Source organism: Ailuropoda melanoleuca, chromosome 14 (genome assembly GCF_002007445.2).
Source record: "Ailuropoda melanoleuca isolate Jingjing chromosome 14, ASM200744v2, whole genome shotgun sequence".
In the NCBI taxonomy this organism is placed as follows: domain Eukaryota; kingdom Metazoa; phylum Chordata; class Mammalia; order Carnivora; family Ursidae; genus Ailuropoda; species Ailuropoda melanoleuca.
This window is the reverse complement of record NC_048231.1, coordinates 40,337,862-40,349,490: the sequence shown is the minus strand read 5'-3', so window position 1 is coordinate 40,349,490 and position 11,629 is coordinate 40,337,862. Positions and strand designations below refer to the sequence as shown.

Sequence of the window (11,629 nt, the reverse complement as noted above, 5' to 3'; positions counted from 1 at the left end):
GCTTGGAGCACCCGGGCCATCACCCCGGCCTCGCCGCCATCCCACTGTTGAGGACTGGGGCCACAGCAGAGGGCCCTGAGGCTGCCAGCAAAGCTCCACGGAGAACTACCCCCCCCGCCCCCCACACGCGAGCGTGCCCGCAGAGATGCCATGGCGCGAAGCAGCCCTCTTAGGCCGGCTCGCGCAGCCACGACTAGTCAGAGACGTCCTTACAGGCCAAGCGTCACGGTGAAGTCCACCTACAGCTTTTCTACTTTGTGACATCAGGATGAAAACTCCATTTTGAGAAGTCCACCTCATGGAAGATTCCTTCCATCAGACACCAATCTCAGAGTCAAAACTGAGGGCCTGCCTCTCCCCCAGGCCTGTGGGCAGCACCTGCAGACAGCTGAGAGGGCCTGGCCGCCATACGATGGCAACGGTAAAGTGCTGTACCGTCTCAGGCAGCTGACCTTTCACGAGCCACGGTCCATCTGTGTGTGTCACCAGCTTGGTCCCTGACCGGGCTCCCTGCAGGAGTGCCCGTTCCTACTCGGGGGCACGCCAATCACGGCTCTGCCCACCACCTGCTTTTGTCAGTGAGCTTTAATTGGCACACGGCCGCTTCTGCGCTTTGTGACAATCCAAGGAGCCGGCAAAGCCGAGAACAGCAACCGCCTGGCAGCTCCTCTGACTGCCATCCGCTCAGGGAATTGTGCCGCCCCCCCTTGCCCACCCCCAGGAAGACAGGGTTCTGAGCTTTTAAAGGTTTTAGAAAACTTCTGGCAGAACAGGTCTCACTGCCCCCCCCCAAAACTGCCAGAAGGGGGCGTGTGGCACCAGAAGCCCCAGGGCCCTGCCAAGGAAGACGAGGCTTCACCAGGCCGGCTGGGGAGCGGCCTGCTCCCTGCCTGGGAGGGGCTGTGGCCAAGTGTGCTCCTGAGCCCCCGGCTCCCTAGCAGGACGTAGACGGGGCACCTGGGCTGACCCCCCACTTCTCCACACCCTGCCCTTCGCACCTGGGTGTCTTTGATCCCCCCACCTGCCACAGGCAACCAGTGTGGAGCCTGTGTGCACACCCTGTGCCTGGGGCCCAGAGGCAGGGGGACGCTCCCCATCCAGGGGCTCAGACGCAAATGCAGAGCTGGCTGAGGCTCCTGGAAGAGCAGGAGGAGCCCGGCTGTGAAGGCGCAGGAAAGTACTGGAGGGAGGCCGCCCACGGCGCCCCGCTGCCCCGGACTCTGCCAACTCGGGGCCAGCAGATGCTGATGCCCCGCCGTGAAATACTGGGTAAAGCTGTCCCCCTTGCGATTGAGAAACAGAGCAAACTATACTTCTGCCACCAGGATGTTGTCATTCACTTCATATACCCACGTCTTGTGCCCAACCCCTTTCAAATCATGAAAGAAGTGACTATTTCAGGGGCACTTGGGTGGCTCAGTTGGTTAAGCATCTGCCTTTGGCTCAGGTCATGATCCCAGGATCCTGAGAGGGAGCCCCATGTCAGGATCCCTCTGCCCACCCCCCACGCTTGTGCTCTCTCTCAAACAAAATATTTAAAAAAAAGAAGAAGAAAAAGTGACTATTTCAGAGCCACGGTGCGGCCCCAGCAGGCAGGGGAGCGTGGCGCGTAGCGTGTGGCTGACCTTCCGAGACGGGCTGGCTCCCCAGGAGGCTGGTGTGAGTGTGAGTGTCTTTTTCTACGTCAAGAAGGTAGGCAGGCAGGAGAGGAGACCAACCAAGAGCCAATCAGAAAACAGAAAGCAAGAGGGAATCAGTCACATGGATTTTTTTCAGCATACACTGCACGACACGGAACACAAACTACTTCCACGGGAAGACAGCTACTGCAGCACAGACGCTGAGGTGCAAAGACCCAGGCTGGAATGCTCTAGAAGCTCACCAAGGAAATGTAAGGGGATCTCGTTTCCACAGACACCTGACAGGAGCAGAAAGGCTGGTTCCCAATGAGCCACCACTCCAGAGCCTTCTGAGCACATGGGTGATGCCAGCTGCACCGGGAGCTCTATCCTCGGTGTGAGGCCAACAATAATAGGACAAAAGAGCTTTTCTGTGGCACATTTGGGCAAATTCTCCTTCCTCATTGGACACATTCAGCCCTGTTTACCTGGCAGGTTCCTGAAGACACTTACTAAATACAAGCCCAAGAGGACAACGGGCGGGCCTCTCAGAGACCCTGCAGCCAGGCTCCGTCCTCCGTCCTCCAGGCCACGTCGTCCTCCCCAAAGCTGCCCCCGGCCGGCACCAAACCTCCCGCTGCACTTACCTCCGGGGGGGAAGCCTTCCGTGAGGGTCTGCACGGTCGAAATACGTGCGATTTCAATCTCGTAGCGGCTGTCCCCTTCCAGAAGCAAGTACCTAGGGGACAGAGCAGCCACACCACGTCACTCCAGGGTCGAACTGACGAAGCCGTCCGTGCCGAGCAACACTCTGCCTCTTACCTCTGATTGTTGGAGAGACGGCAAACCATTGTTTCTGGTTTCTCGGCATCTCCGAAAGTTACAAGGAAGGTGGCTCCTGGGGACAGAAGAACAAATATGAGGACACAGCAGCTCCTCTCACGCCTCACCCTCCCTGTCCCGGCGAGGCCAGCTCCCAGGGAGACGCGCCCCAGGACAAAGTGACCCCAAGCAAGACCAGCGCCGTGGCTGTGCCCGCGGGTCCCCCCAGTAAGGCAGCAAGGCCGTGATGGAGGAAGAGCAGAAGGCACTGCTGTTGGGAGAGGCTCTGTGCACCCCGAAAGCTCCTAGGAACCTACCTTCCTTCCCCGAAAGGCCCCGGGGGCTCCAGCCCAAAGGCCCGGACCCAAAAGCACAGAGCCCTCCACCCACAGGCTCGGGAACAGCCAGGGCAGGACTGGAACAGGAGGAGGCCGGCAAACTGGCCCAGGCCGAGAGGCATGGCGCCGGCCCGCCAGGAAGGGCTCGGGCCTCAGGAGCTGCTGGGGAGGCAGACCCTCATCCGTGAGCGCAGAGAGCCGGCTCACCCCTGCTTCCACGGGAATCCCAAGGAGGTGGGGACAGAGCTCCTGCAGTCCAGCAGGGAGCAGGCGGCCCAGGCTTACCGCTCAGGAGCACTTTGAGCTGCTTGTCATAGAACTCGGACTCCTTGTGGGACACGAGGGCGCACTCGGCGCACTGCCGCACCGGGTCCACGAAGCACATACGCCGCAGCGGCACCTTCTGGCCACAGCACTTGTCACAGAAGCACTTCCCGCACCGGCGGCAGTGGTGCTGCGGACACGGGGGCGGCCATGAGGGGGCCGAGGACCAGCGCCCCCTCCCCAGCCGCGGGGACCGCCACCCATCTCCTGACATTGGCCCCACACGGGCCTTTGCCATCGAAGGGATGAGGTCGCCGTGAGGACCACGCACACGGCAGGCCGCTCTGCTGCTCCACTCCCTCCCGGCCACTGCACTCTGTGTCCTCCTGCCAGGACACCCCACCTCTTCAGAGGACACCCCTCGGAGGGCAAGACCCACGCGTGTGGCAGCGCCCAGCATGGTCACACGGGTGTGCAAGCTGCACCTGGGCCCCGGGGCCCAGTCACAGTCTGTCCTCCTCAGACAGGCGGCCGCCAGGACAAACAAGGTGCATGATGCCCCCCCCCCCGGAAGGGGCTTGATGCTGGCCTGGGCCCCCCACCCGATGGCCTCAGCTCACCTTTCTGGTGAGAAAGTCAAACTTGGCATCACACTGCATACATCTCGGGCACTAGGAAGGAAGACGACCCAGTGTCAGTATCAGGACCCAGCGCTGAGCGCTGCCGGGACAGCGCCCCTCCCGCCCCTCGCAGCCCAGATGCCGGAGTGGCCTCCAGCAGGCCGGACACAGGGCGGCAGGCTCGGCCACCAGCTCGGGAGCCCAACAGGCTGGGTGGCCCCCCTGCAGCCCCATGCCGGGGCGGGGGGGGGGGCACCAAGGGTACAGGTAAGGTCAGATGGCATCTCGGGGACACGGGGGCACACTCAGGCAGGGCAGTGGTCAGAGCCCGAATGGCCTCACTGGGGCCATCCTGGTGCTGGTAGCAAGGATCCATGTCATGGAAGGACGAGGAGATTGCACAGCGGGAATTTGCCTGCAGCAGGCCAGGCCAGGTGAGCACCCAGCTGCACACATGACAGAAAGTGCAGCAAGGAGGCTACATGGCTGGGGGGGGGGGGCCACCCACGGGACACACAGGGCGCCTGCAGCGTGCTTCAGTCTCCAGGCACGCGCAGCCACACACACATCTGCACAGGACATGAGATAATGTGGGCCCAGTGAGGGTTCAACACAGTTCCTGCCAGGCCTGGAGATGCTCTGGAATGCTCCTCAAAGGAAGGAAGGAACCAGAGGGAACGGCAAAGGCCAGGCCGGGGCTCAGGCGGCTGGCCTCACGGCAATGGGCGCCCCAGAAGTGCAGAGACAAGGGCGCTAGGCATCGAGGGAGGCCTCCCTCCCCCAAGCGCTCCCAGAGCCACAGCCCTGCAAGCGGCCCTGCTTCCGGCACCAAGGACAAGGGGCGAACTCAGATCTCCTTGCTAATCCAAGCCAAGAGTTGGTTCAGATTTTGCCAGAAGCACCAAAGGGCTGTCCCAGCAGGGAAGCTGCTCCTGGACCCAAATGGAGCTTCAGCCCAACTTGGCGACAGGGAAACTGCCCCTCACCCCAGGCAGGGAGAACTTCTGATCAGGACCCGGTTCAGGGGACAGCTAGTCCTGCCCAGCTGGGCCTTCCCTCGTCCCCATTGACCTTCTTCCCTCTGGTCAGCCAGAGACACACTTGTCCCGCAGGAGCAGCTGGGGCACTGGCCAACCTGCGCCGCCCCCAGGCTCAGTTCCACCCACATGCTGGCTGACCTCTCCCCCTGCTCTGCGCATCCCCCTCTGGGCCTCGGCCTCCCCCAGGGCAGCCTCAGGCTGGCACACACGGACCCCACGAGTCAGGCAAGCAAGTAGCCTAGAAGAGATTCGAGTTAGGTGCCAAGTGCCCACTACTCTGTGCTGGCACCCTGCAGATGCTCCTGGAGGGAGCCCGGGGCCCCTGTCCTTCCCTGCCGGAGGGCCTTTCCAGACACCACCCTGCGGCCGCACCCAGCTCCCTGTGGCCAGGGCCCCAGCACTGGGTGCAGTGTCTAAGCTTTTCGAGATCCCATGACTCCCATTTTCTTGTTTCTCTTTGCTCTTAAGCTGCTTTCTGGACTGGGACACAGGTCTTGGTCCACCTTAGCCTTCCAGAACCATCTATAGAATCCCCAGAAGCTTCAAGTGTGAGCTGGCTGCTCACCGCGCCATTGCTTCCACCCATCCCCTGCCACTACTTCTCCCTTCTATGAGTTCTGGAATGCTGCTTGTGTTTGGCACTTGGGCCTCTGCACTGTGGCAGGGCCCCAGGCTGTGTGTGACCCCCGGCAGTGCCAGCCACAGAATCCACTGGAGAAAGCCTCCACCAAGGGTGAGGCCAGTGCACACGGGAAAGCCTGCCTGCGCCCCGGCTCCGCGCCTCCTGGGGCCTCTCGTGCTGCCCCTCCCTCCCCCTCTCCCTCTCCACCAGCAAAGGCGGTCTTCATCTCCCGCTTACCGTAAGGCTGGGGTGTTTGGGTAAGCTGAACGACCAACTTTTAAACCTAAGACCCAACCAGAATTTAAAACGTGCTCCCTTAACAATGTAAATGATACGGAAGTTTCTTACTCTAAATAAGCAACAAGGGGATTCAGAAAACTGACAGTTTTAAACAACGTAACTTGCTGATTATGTAACAGAAAAGACACTTTTAAAATGACCAACAGAGCAATTTAATCTAAAGAGAATGAAATAAAGAAAGCAATAGGCAAAGAGACCAAAGTAAAAATACAGCCAAAGAACAGAGACCCTGTCTGAGAAACTGTCCCCAAAGCAAACAAACACGACAGGCACAAGCCCAACCCGCAGCCGTAAGATGGGAACTAGACCGAGTGACTCTTGAAGGTCCGGGGCCACAGACAAGGCCGCACAGCCCAGAAACCAGGTGCGCCCTGTGCCTGAGACCCCCTCACGCCCGCGCCTGCGTGATCCCCGCCGGGGTGGGAAGGGGCTGAGGCTCCAACACACAGGATCTCCAGGGCCCACGGAGTCAGGGCAGGCCCACCATGAGGGACCGTGAGTTCGGTAAGGGAGGGTTCCACACGGCCGGTCTGCTGCCGCGGCCTCTGCACAGGCTGCTCGGCAGACGGGCTGCCCACCCGGGGCCCCTGGGGACTTACTCAAGGACAGGAGGCTCGAGCCTAGCCTCTCGGGGGCCCACGCTCACCGCACGGGCCTCTCACCCTGCGGACAGGATGGAGGAAGCTGGTGGCAAGGGGTGGCGTCTGGAGGTGTGCTGGCACCGCGGAGGATGGGGCGGCTGGGGCAGGAAGTTCCAGGCCCGCACACCCCCGCCCCCGGGCCTTTGACTCCCGGCTGACTCAGCAGCCCCGCTGTGGACGTGGGAGCTGAGACCGGCCCGGCCACAGAACAGAAGCGCTGCAGGAATTCCAAGCTCCCCCTGACGCGCGGCCGAGAGAGTCTGCCGACCACTGCCCGACCCTCACACAAGGAGCCCCCAAAGGTGCCCTGGCAACTCCAGAACCAGCCCCAGCCCCAAAGGACAGCTGACGGAGGGTCTCCCCTCAACATCAAAGTCAGAAAATACAGGAGGTTACTGTAAAAGAAGAGCCAGAGGATGCCTGCCCACCGTCCCCTGGGTCTGGGGACCGTCATGCTCCACACCCCGGGACCCCCCCCCCCGACGGCGCCCCCTGGCTGGCTGGCGACAGACCCCTCGGACCCTCACACAGCACCGTGTGTTCCTCAAACGCAAACATCCCGAAAATAAAATTTAAAAGTATTTGTATTAATGTATCTTTACTGAAAGATAATCCTTTCAAGGGGGTGCCTGGCTGACTCAGTGGGAAGAGCGTGCAATCTTAATCTTGGGGTCATGAGTCCGGGCCCCATGCTGGGTGTAGACATTGCTTAAAAATAAAATCTTTAATCAAAAAAAAGATAATTTCTTCTAAAGAGTAAAAGCATAACTCCTAAAATATAAACTGACCCGTTCTAAGATTCAACTGCTTAATTAACGAGGGAACGCGCGAACTGTTAAAAACCCCCGCTCAGGGGCGCCTGGGTGGCTTAGTGGTTAAGCTTCTGCCTTCGGCCCAGGGCGTGATCCCAGGGTTGAGCCCCGCATCGGGCTCCCTGCTCCGCTATGAGCCTGCTTCTTCCTCTCCCACTCCCTCTGCCTGTGTTCTTCCCTCTCTCGCTGGCTGTCTCTCTCTGTCAAATAAATAAAATAAAATCTTTAAAAAAAAAAACAAAACCCTCAAAAGGTTGGGGGGACACATGAGGCCACAGCCCACACTCAGGGGCCCTCCACCGTGGTGTTTCCATCAGCGCCTGCCAAAGGCAGAGGGGTCCTGGGCGTGGAAGGGAGGGCGCCCCCTGGGGTCCTGGAGAGCAAGTGTGAACACCCCCCCCCAACCTTGACTGTGCTGGGAAGTTTCTGCAGAGAACCCCCTGCCATGTGACTTAGATGATTCAGTTGCCCCGATCACCCGTGACAAGGCTGGACACGGACCCCAAATTCATTCCACTCTTCACCCCGTTCTTTACTGGCTGACCTGAAAAGAATGCCCGTTAACCTCACTTGGTCGAACTGGAGTCAAGCTTCTCTCCATCCTGCAGGCCCATAGATGACGACCCACCCTCAGCCTGAGACAGGCTGACCGGGGTGATGCGTCCCCTGATGTCAGGTCAGACTACCTGCGCCTCCATGTGGGCCTCCACGTGCGCCTCCGCCTGCACCAGAGCCTTCCCCTCCCACCATCTGTTCTCGTCCAGCCGGGGTTCCTCCCCCCATAAACCAAGCCCATTCCCACCTGGCCTCAGAGGCTCTGACAGACCCCGAGGTCCCCCTCCCGTAGCAGCAGCTCCTTCCCCTGCCGGCAATGACCCCATCCAATATGATCTCTCCTAGCTCAGGATTTGGTTTTTATTTGACATACTTGTGTCCTCCTCCCCAGTTCTGTGTCTATAGAGTGAGTATCCAAGTGTCAAAATAACAGCACAGAGTCGCCATCATTATTGGTTACACCCAGTGCTGAAGATGGGAAGGTGGGCTGCAAGATGCAGGGTGTTTAAGGGTAAAACTCAGCATCTCCATCTGCTTGTGACAAGTCCCTCCAGCCGCATGCCCAGTGAGCCCACCGCAAGCCCACTCTCCACCATCGTTCACAAGACCCCAAGACCACTGCCAGGCTTCCTGTGACTTGCCCAGCTCCAGCCTCCATCCACGTCCCACCACCACCTCCCAAGGCCCACAAGCCCCTAGGGAGGCAGACCACGTGCTCCATTTCGCAGGAACCCCTCTGGGAAGTGGAGGGCTACAGACCATCTCTCTGTGCATGCACGCGTACACACCACCCCCCCAAATTCTCAACACTTTTAAGGGATGTCCCTGCAGGCCCAGGCTAGCAACCTGGCACAGGGTCAGGCAGCTTAGTAAGCACACGACAGATGTGGATTAGGCTGGCCTCAGGGTGACCCAGTGGAAAACAGTCACGATGACACTCGGAGGACCACCCACAAACTAACTGGCAAACGGCAAGAAGTAGGTGACAGCAGAGGGTCTATGGGACACCCTCCCACCACATATACCGAATTCTAATTCCCCTCCCCCATTCCAAACCACCACAAATAAACAAACCTGTTCCTCACCACCGGCATCACACGCTTGAGTCTCCCCTGCACAGAAGGTCCCGGGGTCCCAGGAGTGCCCTGACAGCACGCAGCAGGGGGCGTCCCTTTCACGGGCCAGGTGCTGGCTAGTGGCGGAGGAACTGCTGCCACACCCTTCCCCAGGTCTTCCGGAGGCTCCCGGCCACACCGCCCCATGCCAAGTTTCTTTTCCTCCAGAACACTCTCTGCTAAGTTCTGGACTCTTGGACTATGCCCCAGATTTCAAACTCTACTGACAAGTCCGCCCGCTGCGGCCCCCCCACCCCCACCCCCGCCCTCCCTGGAAGGCCTCCAGGGCCTGCCCCGGCTCTTCCATCACCAGTGAGAATCCCAACAAATGGGGGCAAGGGGCGCTCTGGAGCGATGCCCGCCACCCTTTCAGCTTGGGAACGAATCTCAGGCTGAAGGAGGGACACCTCCCGGATGCCAGCATTTCCACCCGGCTGCACTCCGTTCAAGTTCCAGACCCATCTCACTGCTTCGTGGTCAGTAGTGGCCACAAGGCAGGAGAACACAGGCGTGTCTTCAGGAAACTCCGCACTGGGGGAGAGGGAGCCAGGGGTACAGCAGTTACCCCAGCAGCTAACCCAGCGCGGCCACCCGCGGTGCTTCCGTCCAGACCGCGAGCTCCGGGTCCCTGAGCGGCGGGGGGCCTATCAGTGCTGTTAGAATTCGAGGGGGGTCGGTCAGGGACAAAATGTCTCCAGCGGCTACTGGTGGAGGACCATGATGAAAAAATGCTGCCCCCACTCCCTCACCTCCGTGACACATGGGCGACCACTCAGTGATCTGGCCACAGACGATGTGCCCACAGGTGCAGAGTCGGGGTGCCAGCGGGTCACGGCCACCCCTCCCCCAATGAGGAAGCGAGCACCTGGCCCGTCTGCACGTTCAGTCACCTGCCTGTCCCCACCTCGAGCTGTGCTACTTTGACTTCTCCGGCCGCAGGAACTTGCACCCAGGCTCCTCAATACGCCCGTAAGGGACTCTGTGACATGTACTCACGCATGACAACGAGATACACGACACTTTTCTTTCCACGGCACTAACCAAGGAGGCCCTGTGAGCAAAGGTACATGCTGTTCAGAGCGGGAGCACCAAGGGTAAAACCGCAGAAAAGAAGAGCTCACACAGAGCAACAAGGGACCGAGGCCGGCTGGCCTGGCCACTGACCTCCAGGCCGGCCCCTCCTCCCCGCTGCCCTGCACCCGCGCCCCTCCCCAGCTTCTGGGCGCTGGCCCTCCTCCCACACCAGAACCTGATTTCACTCCTCCGCTGAAACGCAGCGGCGCCTTCGCAGGGAGGGAGGGAGGGAGGGTGGCTAATCAGGCACAGGGGGCGCTTGTCACTTAAAGCACTTCCAACAATCATGGGATGATTTCTTTCAGACGGTTTGGATTTACAGGAGTGCATGGACTTCTGTCCCCTGGCCTCCGGGAACAGAACCGCTGGCTTATGGACACAGAAGGGCCTTCAGAAGGTGCCGCACCCACCCGCCAACAGGGACAGCTCAGCGCCTCCCCAGCCTCACCCCTCCCGCCACAGCTGCTCCTGCCTCTCCAAACAGGTCCGGTCCCCCAGCCAGGACGCCCTCCTCACTGCCCATCCGGAGCCTCCTGCTCACACCCAGCCCTCCGCTCGCACCGCGCAAGGACCCCACAGAGCGCGCGGGGGCCTCTCCGCCGCTCCCCCCACGGGGCAGGGGCTCCACTCAGCAGCTCAACAAATGGAAGTGGAATTCCCACATGAGCTCGCAGGTGGGCAAAGCCCGGACCGAGCGGGAGGGCCTGTCCGTGCGGGGCGCACTTCGCGCGGGAGTGGGCGAGCCTGGGCGCCCCGAGTGGGAACCAGGCAGAGGGCACGGTGCCCAAGGCCCCGGAAGGGCTGGAGCGCGGGCAGCGGGAGCCCGGGGTACCGAGGGCAGCTGTGAGGGGCCCCGAAAGAGGAGCAAGAGCCAGACGAAGCGGTTCGGTGTACAGGGACCCTAACGGGGGTCCCGGACGCGTATGGGGGTCCCGGGATCCCGGGGCAAGGACGGGGGGCCCTCGGCCCCAGACGGAGGTCCCGGGACGCTAATGGGTGTCCCGGGGCGCAGACGAGGGGTCTCGGGAGAACGGGGCGCGTATGGAGGCCCTCGGGCTCGGAAGGGGGTCCCGGGACGCGGACCGGGGGTCTCTGGAGAGCGGGGCGTGGAGGGGGGCGGGAAGCTGGCGGGCAGCGGCGACCTACCTCCTTGTCCGGGACCCACTGCGGCTCCTCCAGGCCGAAGGGGCTGCCAAAGGCGCGGTGCTCGGGCACCATGCGCAGGCCGCTCGGGGAGCGCACCAGCTTCTTGGCGTCGCGGCGCGCGGCCACCTCGGACGACATGACGCCGCCTCAGCTCTCGCCAGCCGCCCGGACGCTCGCCCCGCCAAGAGCCCCGCCCCGCCCGCGTGGATGACAGGGGCTGCGTCCAATCGCCACGCCGGGCTCGGAGCGCGGGCCAATCGGCGCTCGGGCTCCGCCCTACCGCTGCGCTCTTCAATCCGCGCAAGGGCACCTCCCCGGCCACCCTGCGGTCGGTCACCAATCGGCAGTGAGGACGCGCCCAGGCAAGCCCCGCCCCCTGGGGACGATTGAGACTTTGGATTGGTCGGTTAGTCTGGGACGTGGCGCCGCTTCCTCTCTCATTGGCACATCCGGTGAGGCACGCCCGGCTCTCATTGGAAGGGGAGGCTGCGAGGGGCGGGGCAGCGCCAGGCGCCGAACAGAGCGCGCGCTGGGTGTGAGTGGCCGGCCGCGGGGGTGCGGCGTGGCGTTGGCGCGCGGCGAGGGGGCTGGCGGGGTCGCGGGTTGTCCACACAATCGAAGCCCGCGGGCGGGCGGAGGGGACAGCCGGAGCCCAGGTCCT

General features: G+C 61.7%; 1 protein-coding gene across 3 annotated transcripts in view; it reads right to left on the bottom strand.

The window, feature by feature from the left end:
* The window catches only part of ZFYVE21 (zinc finger FYVE-type containing 21), a 12,744-nt gene extending 1,570 nt beyond the window's left edge, over window positions 1-11,174 (bottom strand). Inside the window, exons 1-6 of one of the 3 annotated variants that reach the window (XM_002918853.4) lie at window positions 10,969-11,174; window positions 3,664-3,714; window positions 3,065-3,233; window positions 2,442-2,517; window positions 2,267-2,358; window positions 1,626-1,679 (exon numbers count right to left, since the gene is read on the bottom strand). In XM_002918853.4, coding sequence (XP_002918899.1) covers window positions 1,626-1,679; window positions 2,267-2,358; window positions 2,442-2,517; window positions 3,065-3,233; window positions 3,664-3,714; window positions 10,969-11,106 — 580 coding nt within the window. In that variant the 5' untranslated portion in view covers window positions 11,107-11,174. Of the gene's footprint in view, window positions 1-1,625; window positions 1,680-2,266; window positions 2,359-2,441; window positions 2,518-3,064; window positions 3,234-3,663; window positions 3,715-6,224; window positions 6,662-10,968 lie in introns of those variants that run through there. The other 2 variants (XM_034642503.1, XM_002918854.4) reach the window with 2 other exon arrangements.
* Between the last annotated feature and the right edge of the window lie 455 nt (window positions 11,175-11,629).